Source organism: Callorhinchus milii, unplaced genomic scaffold (genome assembly GCF_018977255.1).
Source record: "Callorhinchus milii isolate IMCB2004 unplaced genomic scaffold, IMCB_Cmil_1.0 Scaffold38, whole genome shotgun sequence".
In the NCBI taxonomy this organism is placed as follows: domain Eukaryota; kingdom Metazoa; phylum Chordata; class Chondrichthyes; order Chimaeriformes; family Callorhinchidae; genus Callorhinchus; species Callorhinchus milii.
The window spans coordinates 580652-598937 of NW_024704779.1; the positions used below are offsets into that span (position 1 = coordinate 580652).

The 18286-nt window shown below is 47.9% G+C and overlaps 2 protein-coding genes across 5 annotated transcripts; both read left to right on the top strand.

Moving 5' to 3' along the window:
• The first annotated feature begins 68 nt into the window (after window positions 1-68).
• LOC103189873 lies at window positions 69-8798 on the top strand. Of its 4 annotated transcripts, none has more exons than XM_042345293.1 (6): window positions 69-398; window positions 3781-4335; window positions 5953-6128; window positions 7306-7477; window positions 7589-7654; window positions 8424-8798. In XM_042345293.1, exons 2-6 carry the CDS (start codon window positions 3960-3962, stop codon window positions 8729-8731), a joined length of 1098 nt encoding a protein of 365 aa, XP_042201227.1. In that variant the 5' UTR covers window positions 69-398; window positions 3781-3959; the 3' UTR covers window positions 8732-8798. The 4 variants fall into 4 exon arrangements, with proteins under 4 accessions (XP_042201227.1, XP_042201228.1, XP_042201229.1 ...); XM_042345294.1 differs by having other exon boundaries at window positions 3781-4170; XM_042345295.1 differs by lacking the exon at window positions 69-398 and having other exon boundaries at window positions 4053-4170; window positions 4305-4335.
• On the top strand, window positions 8738-17734 carry LOC121848021 (NACHT, LRR and PYD domains-containing protein 3-like; the record flags this gene model as incomplete). The annotated part of the gene is made up of 7 exons (XM_007910418.2): window positions 8738-10212; window positions 11261-11347; window positions 14110-14196; window positions 15289-15375; window positions 16492-16662; window positions 17221-17387; window positions 17553-17734. Coding segments are annotated over 6 exons (1926 nt in total), but the record flags the coding sequence as incomplete, so codon positions are not given.
• Between the last annotated feature and the right edge of the window lie 552 nt (window positions 17735-18286).

The window sequence follows — 18286 nt, forward strand, 5'->3', positions numbered from 1 at the left end:
GGTTAACTGCTGGAGTCTAAATGTGGGGGTTGGGAGGGTTGTGATATGGTGGGCGGTGGTGGGGGTGTTGTGGCGGGTAGCAGGTGTCTAAGACACACCCAGGTCTGTACTGTGATAGCAAGAGGAGGGTTTCTGTTGAAGGGTTTTCTTCCTCCCAATCAGTTGTTTCCAGCACATGGTGAGGAACTGTAGACAAACAACGTCAGAGCGGAAATGGTGTCAACAGAAGCCGGGCAGCCAGGCAGGCAGACAAACAGAGGCTTTGCAGGTTACTGGTGTCTGAGGCAGAACCAGCGACTGAATATCGGCAGCTCAGAGAGAGGAGAGAGAGAGAGAGGTCGAGAGGCCAGCGGTGCCAACTCATCCCCGTCTGGGACTGGACGGAGTTCTGCACCAAGGTAGGCTCAGGGCATCATTGACATTAATGTTTAACATCAGCACCAGGTCACTTGACATCTGCAGGTTTGTGGAGTCCTGTAGCTTACAACAATAACAACAACAACAACAACTTGTATCTTTGCAGCGCCCGTGTTGTGGGGTACAGTCCCGGAGAGTTTGATAGTGGCGGAGCGGGGGTAGAGGGTGAGGGCATGGGGGTGGGGTGGGGGTGGTGACCGTCAACGCCATCAAAAAGGAAAGAGTTTTAGTGAGGATCTGAAGTGGGGGCGGGAGGGGACGAGGCGGAGGGAATGAGGCCGAGAATTTGGGGCTCAGTGACTGAAGGCACCGCCACTGACAGTGGAGCGAAGGGCCCGAGGGACACATTGGAGGCCGGAGCCACACACACCTGGAGGCAGCGGGTGGCGGTGGTGGCGGTGGAGCGGATGGCCGGGTGGGGGGTGGAGGTTGGAGAGTGCAGTGAGCAGGTCGCAGATTTGGGGAGGAGCGATGGAATGAAGTGATTCCGAAACGAGAGAGAGGATCTTGAAATCGAAACTGAAAGCTCAGGGGTTAGACACTCGCCTCACAATCGAGAAGACGTGGTATCGATTCCCGGGAATGGTAACACTTTCGGCAAGTTTATTTTACTACACACTCCCCTCCAGCACCGTCCCACAAAATCAGTTATGATACACTGCGGAGATAATGAACGCATAGCACCCACATCTGATGAAAAATGGGGAACTTCTCCAAGTCCATCCTTCACTCACAAACGTTTTACTGTCAGTGAGATCGCTTTCTGTCTGTAATAATTCCTTTTCTCTCTGTGTGTCTGTCGTTATCTTCCTCTGATTGTGGTGTATGTAAGTGTATGTCTCTCCCTCTCTCTGTATCTCTCTCTGTGTCTCACTCTCTGCGTGTCTCTCACTCTGCCTTTGTGTGTCTGTACAACTCTGTGAGTGTGTGTGTAGAGAAACATAGCTCTCTCTGCGTCTGTATGTTTAGCGGTATCTCTCATTCCGGGTCGTGTATCGGTATCTGTATCCCTCTTTGAGTCCCTCTGTGTGTCTGCTTATCTCTCTCTGATTTCTGGGTTTGTCTTCGTATCACTCTTTGTGTTTATATCTCGCTTTATCTCTGTGTGTGTGTGTGTGTGTTTCTGTGTCAGTATCTCCCTTTCTCTGTCTGTGTGTTTCTGTCTGTGTCTCCATCTATGTCTGTGTGTCTCTGTGTTCCAGTCAGCGACTGGTTAATGAGTCTCACTGAGGCCCCGAGAGGAATTGCTGTGTTTGAGGAAACGCTGCTGTTTCTGTGTTAATAAATTTGCAAAATGCAGGTCAGGGCTGTGTGGGTAACGTCGCGATTTACTGAACAATACCACATGGTTTTGTGTCTCAAAATAACAGGATGTATACCAAATTCACATTCTCAACCGTGCTATTGTCAGTGAAACAAACGGCCCCGGTTTGAGCTGTCGCTGTGTGTTGATGTTGTATTTGAGCTGTGTTTGATTTCCATGTTGTTTTTGCCCTTTGCTCTCGTGTTGTGACTGTCAGCAGCAAAGAGAAACAAGAGGCTGTGAGTTCAGCTCTGCACATCCCCTGGGGTTAGTTACCCAGCACCTGGTCTCCTGTATTTCTGTACAGTGAGTTAGATGCAGAACAAAAAGCCGGAGCTTTAGATGATGACTGAAAACCCTCTGACTTCTCACTGAGGCCATTTAGTAAATCTATGACTCAGTGCCTTTTAGTAAATAAATCTAAGTCTGCTTAAATCCTGAATGTGACACAGTAACAGACATAGAAACAGCCGCTTGAGCCTGTTCACACATTAAATAAGATCACGTCTGTTCTGTACCTGAATTCCAGGTACCTGTCCTTTGCCCCTAATCCCATTAATACTTGACAAATACTTAACTGCCTAATTTTAAAAATCTGAGTGGATCCAGCCATAATCCACAGTGTTTTGTGTGTCTGAGTTTGTGTGAGAGAGAGTAAGAGTGAGAGAGAGATAGAGAGAGAGAGAGAGCCTTTGGGTGACAAACTGTCTCCCGATCTCATTCCTCAATGGACTTGCTCTGATTTTCAGATTATGCCCTTCTTCTGGATTCCAAACCAGTGAGAAAAGTTTCTCTGTATCTACGTTATCGAACGAATTCCTTATTTTAACAACAAAAACAACAACAAGATTCCATTTATAGAGCGCCTTTCACGTCGGGAGGACGTCCCAAGGCGCTGGACAGTTGGGTCAGGACCCGAGCAGGGTGGAAATAGTCAGGGTGAAGCGAGGGAAGGGAGTCAGCGAGGAAGGGGTAATGGTCAGGGGGAGGGGAGGGAGGGAGCGAGGAGGGGTATAGAGTCGAGAAGGGAGCTGAAGGCACGGTCAAAGAGAAAGGTTTGAGATCGGCCTCGAAAGAGGAAAGGGAGGAAGTGGTGAAAGCATTGGGGGTGGAGTTCCAGAGCAGAGGGGCTGAGAGGCTGAAGGCCCAGCCACCGATGGTAGGGCGGTTGGACCGGGGGATGTGGAGCAGACCGGAGCCAGAGCAACGGAGGTTACGTGCAGGTAAGTAAGGGGATAGTAGGTCAGAGAGGTAGGAGGGAGCGAGGCCGTGAATGGCCTTGTAGGTGAAAGTGAGGATCTTGAATTCGATTCTTTGGGGGATTTTCAACCACCTCAATATGATCAGCCCTGAACATTCTGAACTTAAGAGAATAGAGACCAAGTTAATGCAACTTGTCCTTGTTATTCAGCATTTTAAGCCCTTGTATCATTCTCGTCAATCTTCTCTGAACGCCCTCCAGATCCACGATCTCCTTCCTGAGGTGAGGGACCCAAAACTGAACACAGTCTGCAGATGGGCAAGAACAAGGCTCTATATAGTTGAAGAAACATTTCCTATCCTTTATATTCTAGCCCCTTGAGATGAAGACCAATATGGTCCCGTAATTCATTGGTTATAGCTCTCGCCTCACAGGCGAGAGACCTGGGATCAATTCCCACAAGGGCGAAATGTTGGGCAAGTTTCTTTACTCCACAGTCACGCCTCTGTTAACCGAGCAGTATGTGTGAACCGGTTTGTTATTCGATTGGCAGATCGCTTTACTGAGATAATAAACCCTGAAATGACAAAAAAAAAAAATTTGTCAATCAATCCACGTCTATGGGACGTTTTCCCCACAAACATACAGTCAATTCACTTTACAGAATATACTGTGAAACGATTTGAGATGAATCGAAGATGTGATAAGGCGCTGTATCAAAAGCAAGGATTATTAATTTTATTATTATTATTATTGTTATTATTATTATATAATATGCTATTAGTCTCTTTAATAACCTTTTGCCCCTTTGAGCATCACAGTCATCCTGACGTTATTCATACATTTTAATTTATTGCAGGATAAACATCATACATGAGAAAGAAGGACAGGGCATTGGCAATGCTAACCTAGTGTCGTTGCCTGAGAGATCACGTCTGGATTCCATGTTAGCCTTCTAATAATTCTTCTCCAAGAAACATTAATAAGACTTAACTTCCATCGCAAAACTTAGCAACAGCTTCACTGCACTTCGCATCGATGAAACGCGTTTTGGGAAAACAGTCTGGAAAGAGGAAACAAAGCTCAGAAACCCGGAGACTCGACAAACCTAATAAATCAACAAAATGGACACCTTCACCTCAACTGAGCACATCCACATCTGGTGGGACTCAAAGAGCGACAACATCTGGAGTTACCCAACTACATGGTGATACGGTTGCAGATCCGAAGAAGTGTTCCACTACATTGGGTGAGTTGATTGAGATGGTTTCCATGGAGAGTGAACCAGACCCCAGAGCAGAGGGCAATACAGTGGGCTGTGGTGTGGGTCATACACCGAGCAACTCACCAAAAGCCAATGCCTTCTCTTTACCTGATTTTCAGGAAAGTCTCAATGAGATGGAAACGGACAAAGGTAAATATCGTTATTGAGTATTTTACACACAAACGAACCTATCTTTATATCGCATTATTTGCGGAGGATAAAATTGCGAGGCTACGGTGAGAGAGCGGGGAGTGTGATTAATTTGGTGAGCTTTTTCAATAGCTGGAACCGGCAAATTCGGTCGAATGGCCTCCTTCTTTGCTGTATAATTGTATAATTCTATTCTGTGTTTCTCAGCCTTGGAAACAGGGAGAGAAACCAGTGACTGTTTGGGTCGAGCAAACTCCCAATTTGTGAAATGGAAGATGAGGTCTATTTTGGACTGCTTCATGAACCAAGTCACTGGTGATGGCAGACGAGCCTGGCACATGGGCAGTTCAGGCAGTGACAAACCAGCCAGGCACATGGGCAGGTCAGGCAGTGACAAACCAGCCTGGCACATGGGCAGGTGAGGCCGTGACAGAGCAGCCTGGCACATGGGCATGTTAGGCAGTGACAGAACAGCCTGGCACATGGGCATGTTAGGCAGTGACAGAACAGCCTGACACATTGCCACATCAGGCAATGACAGACCATCCTGGCATATGGGCATGTCAAGCAGTGACAGAGCATCCTGGCACATGGGCAGGTCAGGAATTGACAGATCATCCTGGCACATGGGCAGGTCAGGCAGTGGCAGACCATCCTGGCATATGGGCACGTCTGGCAGTGACAGAGCAGCCTGGCACATTGGGCAGATCAGGCAGTGACAGACCAGCCTGGTGCATGGGCATGTCAATCAGTGATAAACCAGTCCTGAGTAATGGAAGCTTCCAAATCAGCTGCTTTTAACGCTGTAGCCTAAGCCCTTATTGGTAGAGAGGTTCTAGTGGGACAAGCAATGGAGGCTTGCGCTTGAGAGCTCTCAATGGGATTAGCTGTGCGGGTTTATGTTGTGATACTCTAGCAGTTACCCGCATCAGACACTCTTGGGACCCCAAGAAGATGCTCTTAGCAATCTGCGAACCATGGCACTGAATAACAATTCATTCCAGACAAAGGGATGTGTCATTGGTATAACCAAAATAAACACAATGATACTAATACGAATAGTCCTTGATTTGATGCAGCTCCTTATCACGTAATAATAATCATACTTATTGTGGCCTTCCATGTCAGGAAAACATCCCGAAGTGAATGATATGAGGTCCAAGTCCTGCTGTGGGGCTCCAATCCGCAAGCTCCTGACTCTGGCATGAATACGGTCAACTTCAAATATTTAATAGTGGTGTTAAATTGCTGATGGCTTTTGATAGAGCAGAGAGGGAGAAAGAGTGGCCATTGGCGGGTAGGTCGGTATCCAGGGGAACAGATTTAACGAAATTGGTAAGAGAATGAGAGGGGATTCCTGCAGGGATTGTCAGGCTGGTCAATGAGTTCAAAATTCTGATACGGGGCTTGAACCCACAAGTTTCTGCCTCAGGAGTGAGAGTGATACTAACTGCGCCAGGCTGACATCTGTCTGTCGGAGATTGGCTACTATGTCATGCTTTAAACCAATGGAGTTTGGTTTATTCTGGAATATTGGGACCATAATTATGGCAGTATTTCTTGAAATATGTTTCAGGGAATAAACTCATAACAATGTCCGAATAATGTTTTTATTAGTCGCTGCAGGTACAAACACCTCATTCGCTGAGACCCTGGCATTATACAACGAGCTCCAGCTGCACAGTCTGACAACGTTCTACTGGGACAGATTGGCGCAGGCCATCGAGGAAGGCGTGGGGGACATCAGTTCATGGCTGAGACACAAGAAATATTTCAGCCCGCACGAACATAAAGTAGGTTTGATTCAAATCGTGACATTTCCCTTTCATTTGTCAAAATTTCCGCTGCCTGTATTCACAGCTCATGTGCTTTTGTCACAAAATCAATAGTACAGCAAATCAACAGCTTAACCAACCAGTTAGGTTATAATGCAGGAAATGCACCAGATATTTGTTGTGACCTGTGCATCGCAGTGCAAGAGATGTCTGCACAACAAGCAAACATCGGCTTGTATTTATATAGCGCCTCTCACGCAGGGTACACTACCAGAGCGTTTGACAGTGGCAGAGGGATACGGGAGGTGAGTGTAGGCGTGGTCGCAGAGGTACCAGGGCATAAAGGGATTTGAAAGTGAGCGAGAGGATCTTGAACTCAATCCATTCGATGATTGGGAGGCAATGGAGCCTGGCGATGGCTGGGGCGATGTGGTGAGTTTAGTGTGTGAGATAAGGAGTCAGTTAAGCCTGGCGAGAGCTGCAGTAATGGTGTAAATAGTTTAGCGTGTGTGGTAGGGAACCAGTGGTGCCTGGTGAGGTTTGGGGTGATGCGGTATGGAGTTTAGGATGTGAAATAGGGTGGTAGTGGATACTGACGAGACCTGGGGTGATCGGGTACAGAACTTGGTGTGTACGATAGTGAGGTGATGGAGCCGGGCGACGGCAGGGTTGATGGGGTACAGAGTTTGGTGTCGGTGAGTATGTCGGAAGAGGAGGTTTGGATCAGTTGGAAGTTGTGGCTGGTGGACTTGGGGAGACCAGTGACGAGACATTTGATTTTTGGAGTCGAGAGGTGATGAACGCATGGACGAGGGTTTGGCTCCGTCTGTGGAAACGTATGGAGCTCTGAGGTACACCAAAGGTGACCAGGCGGGGATGAGAGAAGAAACCGATTGAGGTGCTGAGTGAAGAATGATTGTAACGTAGCACTGGAGTCAGGATACTGAGGACCAGAATCTTGAACACTATTCTCTGGGGGTTGGGGAGCCAGTGGAGCCGGGCGAGACTGGTGATGATAAGGTCATGGGACGTGATGTGGAGAGGACACGAGGTGGAGAGGTGTGGATGGTCTGCAGTTTGTGAAGGGAAGAGTTGGGAAATGTGGTATAAACCATTAATGAAACTGGGTTTGCAGGTCATTGTCAGTGTTTTCCCATCATTTCCTCTTGAATATATCAATGATTGATCTCTGCAGACACTCACTGAGCTCACCCGCATTGGGCAGAAGAGACGGAGCTCCAAACTTCTGCTCAACTTGGTGACGGAGAAAGATTCCCGGGCCCGGAGAATGATGTGGGTTTTCTTTGAGGAAATGAGGCCCATTTTGCCCAAACTGAACAAAATCATGACTGAAATCCAGGAGCAAGGTAACGTGTGAGGTTCCACTGGGATCCTATCTTTGGTCAGTGACATACTTTATTGCGATTGCATTGAGACGCCGTTCATTCAATGTAATGCCATTCACTCTATGCACACAGGTGCCACTCTAGTAAAGGTCGTGTCCAGTGGCCAAATTGTGCCACACGTCCCCAGTGAACTGACAGGTACGTGTCTTGGACAAGATTCAAACCATTCTTTCACTTAAGAAATACACCGTTTGACACTTTAACAATTTTCTTGAGGGGTCAGAGGTCAGAGGGGAGGACGGATGGGAGTGGGAGGTAGGGAGTGGTGGGAGGGGGAGAATGAATGTTGGGGGGCTGAACCTTATTGGATTCCTCAATTACTTCAGCCAATATAGCTTTGGAACGATCTTAGAGATGGCTTCTCACAAGTAATCATATGATGTCCTGAATACCTGCCGTGTGTGACTGTAGTTCACATTGTTTGCCCCTTGTTTGCCCGGTTCAGTAGCTGTTCTACTTGTCTCAGAGCAGAGGTTGTGGGTTCAAGTTTACATCAACAGGGCGAGTTGACATTCCAATGCAATGCTGGGATGTGCAGCAATGTCAGAGATGGCGTCATTGGGCATTAATCCTGTTAGGTCCTGTCTGGCCTCATCAGGTGGATATCAAAGATCCCATTGCCCTGTTTGAAAAGAGAAGGAGTTTCTCTCTCCCGTGTCCTGGCCAACAATCCCTCAAATCAGTTTACGCAATCAATTCCCAACTGTTTGTGGGACGTCGCTGTGTGGGAATTGGTTGCTGCCTTTGACCACAAAACGCAGACACTTCACTTAACATTAAATCGTGTGCAGCACTTTGCGACGTCCTGTTGACTTGAAAGGCATTACACCGACTCCAGTTATTAGTGTTTAATAATGAACTATATCTCCTGTATTTATCTGGTGATAATTTAATATTCTATTTGAAGCTGTTCAGCGATTACACAAGGAGACGTTACAGAGACAGAGTGAAAGACTGGAAGTCAAGAACATCCTGATAAACGAGAATGTAAGGACGTTTCAGCTGGTTGATCACTTCACGGAGTTGACAATCGTTTCTGATCTCCGTGACCTGGAACTGGTAGAACATGAGCTGCTGGCGAGAGGCAGAGACCACGAGGAGTGCAGACAGAAGCAACCCCGGAGAGAGCTGCAGAAAATCCGAACTGATAAATTGTTCCACAGCAGCTTCTCTGGAGGAAGCCATTTGCCTTCCTCCCAAGGGAAGCGGATCTGACTCTCCACAGGGACTTCCGCAGTAGTGAGTGGAGTGGCTGGGATTGGAAAAACAACATTGGTGCAAAAAATTGTCCATGACTGGGCCACAGGCAAAATCTATCCTCACTTTCACTTCGTATTTGTTTTCAAATTCCGAGACCTAAACAGATTTCACGACAGAACAACCCTGAGCCGTCTGATCGTGGAGCAGTATCCTTACCTCAGTGATGTTCTGGACGAGCTGTGGAAACACCCAGAGACATTGCTCTTTATATTTGATGGTTTGGATGAATTCAGGGCAACGATTGATTTCGGTGACAATCAGAGTGACACAGATCCTCAGCGCAGCTGCACAGACCCTAAATTCTACTTTAAAGTGTCTGACATTGTGCGCAGTTTAATACAGCAAAAGCTGCTGCCAGGCTGCTCAGTGTTGGTGACCAGCCGCCCCACTGCAACACATTTACTGGCAAAGGCTCAGGTCAGTGTCTGGGCTGAAATCCTGGGATTTGTGGGTGAAGACAGAAAGGAATATTTTCACAAGTTCTTTGAAGATCAGGGGATGGCGGCTGCTGTTTACAGCCACGTGGAGGAGAACGAGCTTCTGCTCACTATGTGCTACAACCCTTCCTACTGCTGGATCCTCGCTCTGACTCTGGGTCCCTTCTTTACACTGAAGCAGAGCAACAAACATCCAGTTCCCAAGACGGTCACCCAACTCTTCTCCCATTATATTTATCACATTCTAACGCATCACAGTGTCAAGATAGAAAACCTCCGTGATGTGATGCTGAAGATTGGTAACATGGCCTTCACTGGAGTCTCCCACAGAAACATTATCTTTAATACTGAAGATCTGATCAAATATGATCTTCAACTTTCGCAGTTCCTCTCTAGCTTTCTCATGGAACTTGTGGAGAGAGAGTCCTCAGAGCGCAGCGTGGTCTACGCATTCCCACACCTCTCCATCCAGGAGTTTGCAGCCGCACTCGCTCAGTTCCTGTCTCCACATCCCAGAACCATCAGGAAATGTCTGGCCCATGCTGACAGGGCGAAGAATGGTCGGTTTGAGATATTCCTGCGCTTTGTGGCAGGTCTCTCCTCCTCACGGGCAGCTCAGCCATTGGAGGAGTTTCTGGGGCCATTGGCCCATCACACAACCTCCGCGGTGATCGATTGGCTGAAAGAGAAATTTAAAGCTCAGATCAGAGACACAGACACGGTCCATGGGAAAAGGAAGCTGCTGAACACACTCCACTACCTGTTCGAGTCTCAGAATCAAGCCCTGGTACAGCTCACACTGGGCTCTGTACAGACACTGACATTTGGTGGTAGCTCTCCGAAGAAAGCATTGAGATTGACACCGATAGATTGTGTTGTGGTGTCTCAGGCCATTGGACTCTGTGACACATTAAACCTGCTGGATCTGAGCAGATGCTACATTCAGGTGGAGAGTCTCCATCGTCTGGTTCCCGCTCTGCACAAGTGTCAGCAGTTGCTGTAAGTGTATTCTTGTTTCAAACCATTTGCCAGGACTTTCCTGCCATTAAGCAGCAGTTGATGAATGCGAGAATGCTATCACACAGTAGGAGGGAATAGAGGGTAACACTAAGGTGGCCCCCACACACCATATTCCTGCCCCGGGGATTTGGGTAGTGAATGGCTGACATTCCACTTACACATCTGGCTGTCCCACACCCTGAGCCCTTGTTACATTCCCAGATTGCTGATCTTTTAGGATAGGTTCCTGATTCCCAACTGGAATACTCACTTTATTGACGAGATTGCAACATGATCTCAGTTCATACAGGACGCAGATTGCGCCAAGAGACGTCTCTCAGTGGTTCTGGTTTATTCATAGAGGAAATGGTTATCATGGCCTCCGTGTCCCTGACACACGCAAACCCTTCCAACTTCTAACCCTCTGAGCTTTGCCCCAGCTCAGCCCCCCAAGAATCACTCCCCTTAACAATGTGCTTAGGCCGGAGGCTTCCTGTGACCATTCCTCCCGGCAGCAGTGCCACCGGATGGACCAGTCAGACCTTCAACCTCTGTGCCCCCACCCTCTGGAATGCCATCTGGAGACCCTCCCAATCACCCCTCTCTTATCTCATCCCAAGCCCATCTCAAAACCTTCCTCTTCAGTCACCCTCCCACCCCTATACCCTGCCCTCCAACCCTCTTTGATTCCAATCCCCAGCTCGGGTGCAAACCACTCATTGTCCTGCATTGCGACATGCTCCCAACGTGAAAGGCACAAAAAAATGCCAATTCTTATTGCTGCCATAGAGACTGGGGGACGCTCAAATCTTCAAACGCGACTCTGTAATGTTCTGAGGCATTAGCCGACGTGAATGTCATATAAATCTCATCTCTTTTATGGGCCAGCCACGAGTTAGGAATCATGTGGGTGTTTGCCAGTTCGGGTAGGTCTGATCCTGGTCCCAGCTCTTTGGCACTTGCACCCAAAGTGAAAGGTGACTGTACATAGATGTCAGTTTATATTGTGTTGTCACACTATGTTCACTGTGTTTTTATCTCTGTCCAGGCTGAGGTACAATAAACTGGGAGTTTCTGGAATGATTCCACTTTGTGAGGCTCTGACGAAACCGGAGAGTAAAATACAGAGGCTGGAGTAAGTAACACACTGTGGAATGTGATCACATTGGAAAACCTCAGTGGCCTCCAGTGGCCATAAACACACACACAACACGGCCTCTGACAGGTCATACTCAGGGATGGTATCCTCTCTTACAACCCTGTGTTCCTCACAGTCATCAAGGCTCACAACACCCTGATCAGCCCAGATCTAGTCACACTGGAAAGGTTTCTCCACATCAGCCCTGCCCTCACCATGTGGCCAGACCTGAGGGCCTCCTCCCTCCAGGCCGAGAGTGAATGACCTGGAAGCAGATGCCTCACAGCTTTATACTCACCTATGCCCTTAGCCTCGTCAAGTCACTGGGTTCCCAACAGTCGGTAGCTGGTGTCCATCATTGGGAGGACGGGACTCCCTCAAGCTACTGGCTTATTGACCAGGTTACACACTCGCTCACTCGCTTGGCCTGTGACTCTGACAGCCTATGGCCCGGCTCCTCACGGCCTGAGGAGGAGGATGCCCTTGGCATGAGCTGGTCCCTCTATCCTGTCCTCACACCCAGGTTACTTGCACTACTATAACGGGATCCGGATACTAGCCATGGGGAAGGCGGTAAGCTGGGCCCTCGGGTTGCAAAGCCTGAGGACAAGAAGTGCAGAGGCAGTTATGGGGGTCTTGTGTTGTACTGGGTGTGTGGGGGGGTAGAGTCATTCTCCCAGTTATTGTGTCACACACGCGTATTGAGGGACTACCCAGGAAGCTCTCTCTGCCCTGGACACAGCACAGGGAAAATCTGCTGCCCTGAGGCCTGGACACAGTCACATGGGCTGGAGGAGACTTGGCTATTGAGTGGGGGAGTGAGAGTTGTGGGTCGTGATCCGGTGGAACCAGAATGGACGAGTGGCCTAGAGGTGGCAGGAGCCAACCCAGGAACCTGCAAACCTGGATTGTGTGAGAGAGAGGACGTGGTGTTTACCAACGTTACCAACCTGTGCACTCCCACCGCTTAGCGGTTACTGAACTGCTCCATGTACCCCGCCCTGCCAGCTCCACAATCAGCGGCGATACCTTCAGCCTCTCTGCCTCCACCCTGGAACTCCTTCATGGAGGCGCTCAGCCTCTTCCCTTCCATAAAGACCCTGAAACCTCGTCTCAAAACCTTCCTCTTCAGTCACCCTCCAACCCCAACACCTTACCCTTCAATCCTCTCTTATCCCACATCCCAGCACGGGAGCAAACCCCTCATTGTCCAGCCTTGGGACGTTGCCCTAATATGAAAGGGACTAAAAAAGCAATCTGTTGTTATTGTTGTTGCCACAGAGATTGGGGGCCCCTCGAAACTTCTAACCATCCCAGTGAAGGTCGGGACATTAGCCGAAATGAATCTGATATAAATCTCAGCTGTTTTATGAATCAACCACGACTTAGGAACAATGAGTATGTTTGCAAGTTCGGGTCCTATCCCAAACTGGCAAAAGTAAGTTAGAGGAGCAGTTTACAGAATGCATTTGAGATTCATTTCTAGATCAATTTGCTGAGGAACCAACCAGGGAACATGCTTAATTACATTTTGTTTCATGTGATGAGATAGAGCTAATCAGGATTCTGGAAGTTAAGGCTCCTCTGGACAGATTGAACATAATATGATGGAATTTAGCGTTAAGTTAGAGAGTGATGTAATTAAGTGCCAAGCAAGGGACTTAAATTTAATTAGCGCCCACTTTGCAGGTGTGAGAGATGATTTAGCAAAAATAGACTGGGTTCCCATTGATTGGAAGATCGCGAACGTAACACCAGTATTTAAGAAGGGTGGGAGATAGAAGAAGGGAAACTATACAACAGTCAGTCTGACATCAGCGGTAGCGAAATTCAAGTGTCCTTAATTATGAAGGTCGTAGTGGGGTACTTAGAGGACCATAACATGAATTGGCAGAGTCACCATAGCTTTGCAAAAGCGGAGTCATGTTCCGCGAATCTTTCAGAGATTTTTGAGAATGTAACTTGTCGGTTGGATAGGGGGGAATCCAGTACATGTAGTTTTTTAGATTTTCAGAATGCATTTTACAAGGTGCCACATAAAAGGCTGCGACACAAGATTAGGGCACATGGAATTAAAGGCAATATAGAAGCATGGATCGAAAAATAGCAAACGGGAAGAAAACAGAGAATAGCGATAAACGGATCCTTCTCAGATTGGTGGGATGTGATCAGTAGAGTGCCAGAATGATCAGCCTTTGGGCCTCAAATATTTACAATCTATATCAAAAATCTGGACGAGGACATAGAACTTAAAATAGGTAAATTCGCGGATGATACTAGACTAGGTGGGAAATTAAGCTCCCAGGATGACGCAAAAAAATTGCAAAGGGATATAGACAGTTTAGGTGAGAGGGCAAGAATGTGGCAGATGCAATATAATGTGGGGACGGGTGAAATTATTTACCTAGGTAGTAAAAAAACGAAATGCAGATTATTTCCTAGAAGGGGAGAAAATAGATGGTTTTAGTGTTCAGAGGGATTTGGGTGTCCTTGTACAACAGTTACAAAAAGTTGGTATGCAAGTGCATCAAGCAACTAGGAAGGCTAATGCCATGTTGGCGTTTATTGCAAAAGGATGACAATACAAGAGAGGGGCCGAACCGTCTACTCCTGCTCCTAATTCCTATGCTCCTGTGATGTGAATGAATCTGGTCCCATTGCCTTGGGCCTTGATCCCCATGTGAAAGGCGATTGTGTATAGATGTCGGTTTGTATTGTGTTGTTACATGATTTTCACTGTGTTCTGTCTCTGCGTCCAGCCTGGGGCACAATCATCTGGGAGACTCGGGAATGAAGCGACTGTGTGAGGCTCTGAGGAACAAGGAGTGTAAAATAAAGAATCTGGAGTAAGTAACAGACTGTGGGATGTGATCAGGCGGGGAAGGTTCAGTGGCCTCCAGTGGCCATAAACACACACACAATATGGCCTCTGACAGGTCACAGTCAGGGATGGTATCCTCTCTTATGCCGCTCTGTTCCTCACAGTCCTCAGGGCTCACATTAACCTGATCAGCCCAGCACTAAATACACTAGAAAGGTTTCTCCACATCAGCCCTGCCCTCACCATGTGGCCAAACCTCAGGGCCTCCTCCCTCAAGGCCGAGAGTGAATGGCCTCGAGGCAGACACCTCACAGCTTTATACGCACCTACACCCTGGAATCGTTGCCTGAAAAGTTAATGGAAGCCGATTCGCTAAAAAGATCGAAGTGTCAATTATATAATAATTTGGGACTGACAAGTTGGCAGGACTGCAGGGAGAGAGAGAGCGGATCAATGTGGTTGATCAGGGCTAAAGGGAGATGGAGAGAGAGAGAGAGAGTGCGGGGGTGTGGTGCCGACCTATGGGGAGAAAGAGAATGGAAAAATGGGGTTGATCAGGGCTGCGGGTTGAGTGAGAGCCGGGAAGTTGGGTTGACCAGGATTATGGGGATATAGACCACGGGGGAGTGGAATTGATCAGGAATTCAGATATGGGGAGAGCACGCGGAGAGTGGGGTTGATCAGGGTTACGGGGAGAGAGAGAACGGGTGAGTGCGGTTAATCAGGGCTATGCGGATAGAGCGGGGGAGGTGGTTAGACCGAGAATATGGGGAGAAAAAGAGGGAGGGGTATTGATCAGCGATATGGGTAGAGAGACAAGGGTAGAGTGGGGTTGATCAGGGCTGTGGTGAGAGAGAGAGAGAGCGAGAGAGAGCGGGAAACAGGGATGAATTGGAAGGTCTTTCCAAAGATCCGGCACAGACACCAAGGACCGAATGGCCTCCTTCTGCGCTGTACAATTCTCAGATTCTATTACTCAGTGAAGGTGAGTGTTTTTAGTTTCGGGTGTGTCTGACCCTGGTCCCAGCGACTTGGGATTCATCCCCACGTGAAAGGCAATGTCATTGTGCATTGTGTTGTTACACTATATTGACTGTGTTTCTGTCTCTGTGTCCAGGCTGGCCAGCAATCAACTGAGAGATTCAGGGTTGAAGCCACTGTGTGATGCTCTGAGGAACCCGGAGTGCAAAATACAGAGACTGGTGTAAGTAACAGACTGTGGACTTGGGGTCAGTCACTGGCTCTAAACACAGATTATTATATGCCGAGCAGGTGGGGAGAATATTAATGTTGAGATCCTAAACCCTACAAGGTCTGGCACAGTGGCAGGATTCGGAGAGTAAATCACTAGGATCAGAGATTGTCCAACTCAGCTCCTGTTAACCTTGCGAGAAACAACATTTACAGGTTGGGGGGGGGGTGGAGGTTACCAGCTGGAAACCTGAGCGAAGTTTCCAAGACAGACCTCTCTCCAACAGTGGAAGTTATGGAGGTTTAGTTGGTTAATAATAATAGTAATAATAATAGTAATAATAATAATGATAATCTTATTTGATATAGCGCTTTTCACGTCTTCTGATGTCTCAAAGCGCTTCAATCTATACTGTAAAGTGAATTGACACTTTATTTGCGGATGAATTTGTGGGGTTATAGCCCAGCAGTCACTGCACCCTCGAGCGCACACTCTGGGGAAACCTGAGCCACGAACTATGCCAATCTCCCCACTAATGCTCCAATCCTGTTCCACACTCAAGGACATTTTCAGGTGTAGATGGCAAACATGTCATACTGTCCCTGTCTCCCTCTCCCAGTATGCCCAGTGCATTTCCAGTGTCTCTGAAAGCACTCAGTGTTAGGTTTGCTCTGATTCCTGTATCTGTCTGAGTCTCTGATCTCCAGCTTGGAGAATAAATAATAATAATAACAATAGTAATAATCCTGGAGTTCGATACAGCGCCTGATGACGTCATCGAGACGTCTGAAAACGCTTCACAGAAAATACTGTAAAGGGAATTGATTGCGGCATTGGTGGGTGAAACGCAGCAGCCAACGGCGCACACCACCGTCCCAAACACAGTCGTGGGTTGAGCGACTGATTCTTTTTTCTTTTTTCAAGGAATTTGTATCCCCGGAAAAGTGATCGGCCAATTGACTAACATCCCGGTTGCTATTCACTGCTGGGAAACAGCGGCTTGTGGACCAATGTTTTGCCGGGAATCAAACCCAGGTCTCTCGCTGGCGAGGCGAGTGCTGTAACCACTGATAATGATCCCAGTGTTTGCTACGATTCCTGTTATTTTCCTGTGTCTCTGATCTCCAGGCTGGAAGATAACAAACTGACAGCGGATTGTACCGAGGAACTTGCCTCCGCTCTCAAAACAAACCGCTCACTGACAGAGCTGCATCTGAGTCACAATAATGTGGGAGATTCAGGAGTGAAGCGACTGTGTGAGGCTCTGAGGAACCCGGAGTGTAAGATACAGAGTATGGGGTAAGTAACAGACTGTGTGTGAATATAATATGTGTTATATATAGGCTGAATTCCCCCGATATCTGAGTGTGTTACTAGCAGTGGCTGATCAGTTGGTGCTAAATATTGTGTCAGGACTCGGTATGACAGTGTGAGGCCATCAGCCATCTCAGTGATCACCAACTAAACATGGATTAAACAAGGAATCTGAACCATGTAGTGGGAACAGCAGCCGTGTTGCCATGTGGCCAGGAGCAGCTTTTCCCCAGCTCACTCCAGCCAGGAAAATCATCCCCGTTTATCCCATCCCAAAGCTCCTGTCCCAGACCTGTCAATCCCTCACTCATTCCCTCCCTCCATCGCTTCCTCCGTTCATCCCTCCCTCTCTCCCTTCTTCCCTCCCCGTTCTCTCCATCCTTCCCTCTCTCCCTCCTTCCCTCCCACTTCCCACCCTTCCTCCCTTCCTCCCCCACCCCCTCACCCACTCCCTCACTCCCTCCCTCCACACGCTGGGTTCGCTAATAACATTAATAGTGTGTTTCCTCTGATCCATGTTGTCTCTGTGTCTCTGATCTCCAGGCTGTGGGTAACAACCTGAGCGATGGCTGCACTAATGATCTGGTCTCCGCTCTCAGCACCAGCCGCTCACTGAGGAAGCTCTTCCTGGAGTACAACTCCTTCACAGACATCTCCATCCCCGCTCTCCGCCGCCTCACACTGACCTGCACCAGCCTGGAGGAGATCAGGTGAGTGTTTGTGTCCGTGTTTAATGTGATCAACACACAGAGAAAGGGCGGGTATCAGAATGGGAACAGTTTGAAGGGATTTATTTATTTATTAAACTGCGACATGAACAGTTTACAGTTTGTATCATTATCCCATGGGATTATTTCCTGTTTGATGTGTTTCAGGCTGGAGGGGAATGAGTTCAGTTCAGACGGAGAGAATCAGCTGCAGTCACTGCGGGGAATCAGAGCTGAGCTGTCAGTGACAGTGTGACACTGACTGAGGCATTGACTGTCCACACAGTCTGTGTGATATGCAATATATTCTGGACGCTGTAGTGACTGATTATTAAACATATTAATCCTGATTCCTCTCCCATCCCTGCTCTGGGGAACGTCATTATCAAATCAACCCTCACACACACCTGCCCCCGGGCTCTCCTTTCTTTTCTTTTTTTGTCCCTCACATTCTCTCTCTTTCTCTCTCACACACTCAGTCTCTCGCTCCCTCTCTCTCACACACACACAGTCTCTCTCTCTTACTTCCTCTCTCTCCCTCTCACCAGCGAATCACACAATCACTACACTTGATAATATATTCACTTTCACAGTCTCTCTCTGTTTCGGTCTCTCTCTCTCACACAGTCTCTCTTTATCTGAGTCACGGCCAATCTCTGTCTCTCCCACAAGGAACAGTCACTACACCTCAACCTGTATCTCAGTGTCTCTCTATCTCACTCTCACAGTCTCTCAGTCTCTCTCTCTCTCTCTCTCACTCTCAATCTCTCTCTATTTCTCCCACAAAACACATTCACTACAGTTTTTGATATATTCTCTCTCACAGTCTCTCTCTCTCTTTCTCTCAGTCTGCTTCTCTCTCCATCTCTCACAATCTCTATCCATTTCTCCCTCTTTCAGTA

Bases quoted from the DNA above. Each gene is read 5' to 3' on its own strand.
- LOC103189873 (XM_042345293.1), top strand. From the start codon at position 3,960: ATGAAACGCGTTTTGGGAAAACAGTCTGGAAAGAGGAAACAAAGCTCA. The intron at 7,478-7,588 runs GTAACGTGTGAG...CTATGCACACAG, and splicing joins GACTGAAATCCAGGAGCAAG to GTGCCACTCTAGTAAAGGTC. The intron at 7,655-8,423 runs GTACGTGTCTTG...TTCTATTTGAAG, and splicing joins CGTCCCCAGTGAACTGACAG to CTGTTCAGCGATTACACAAG.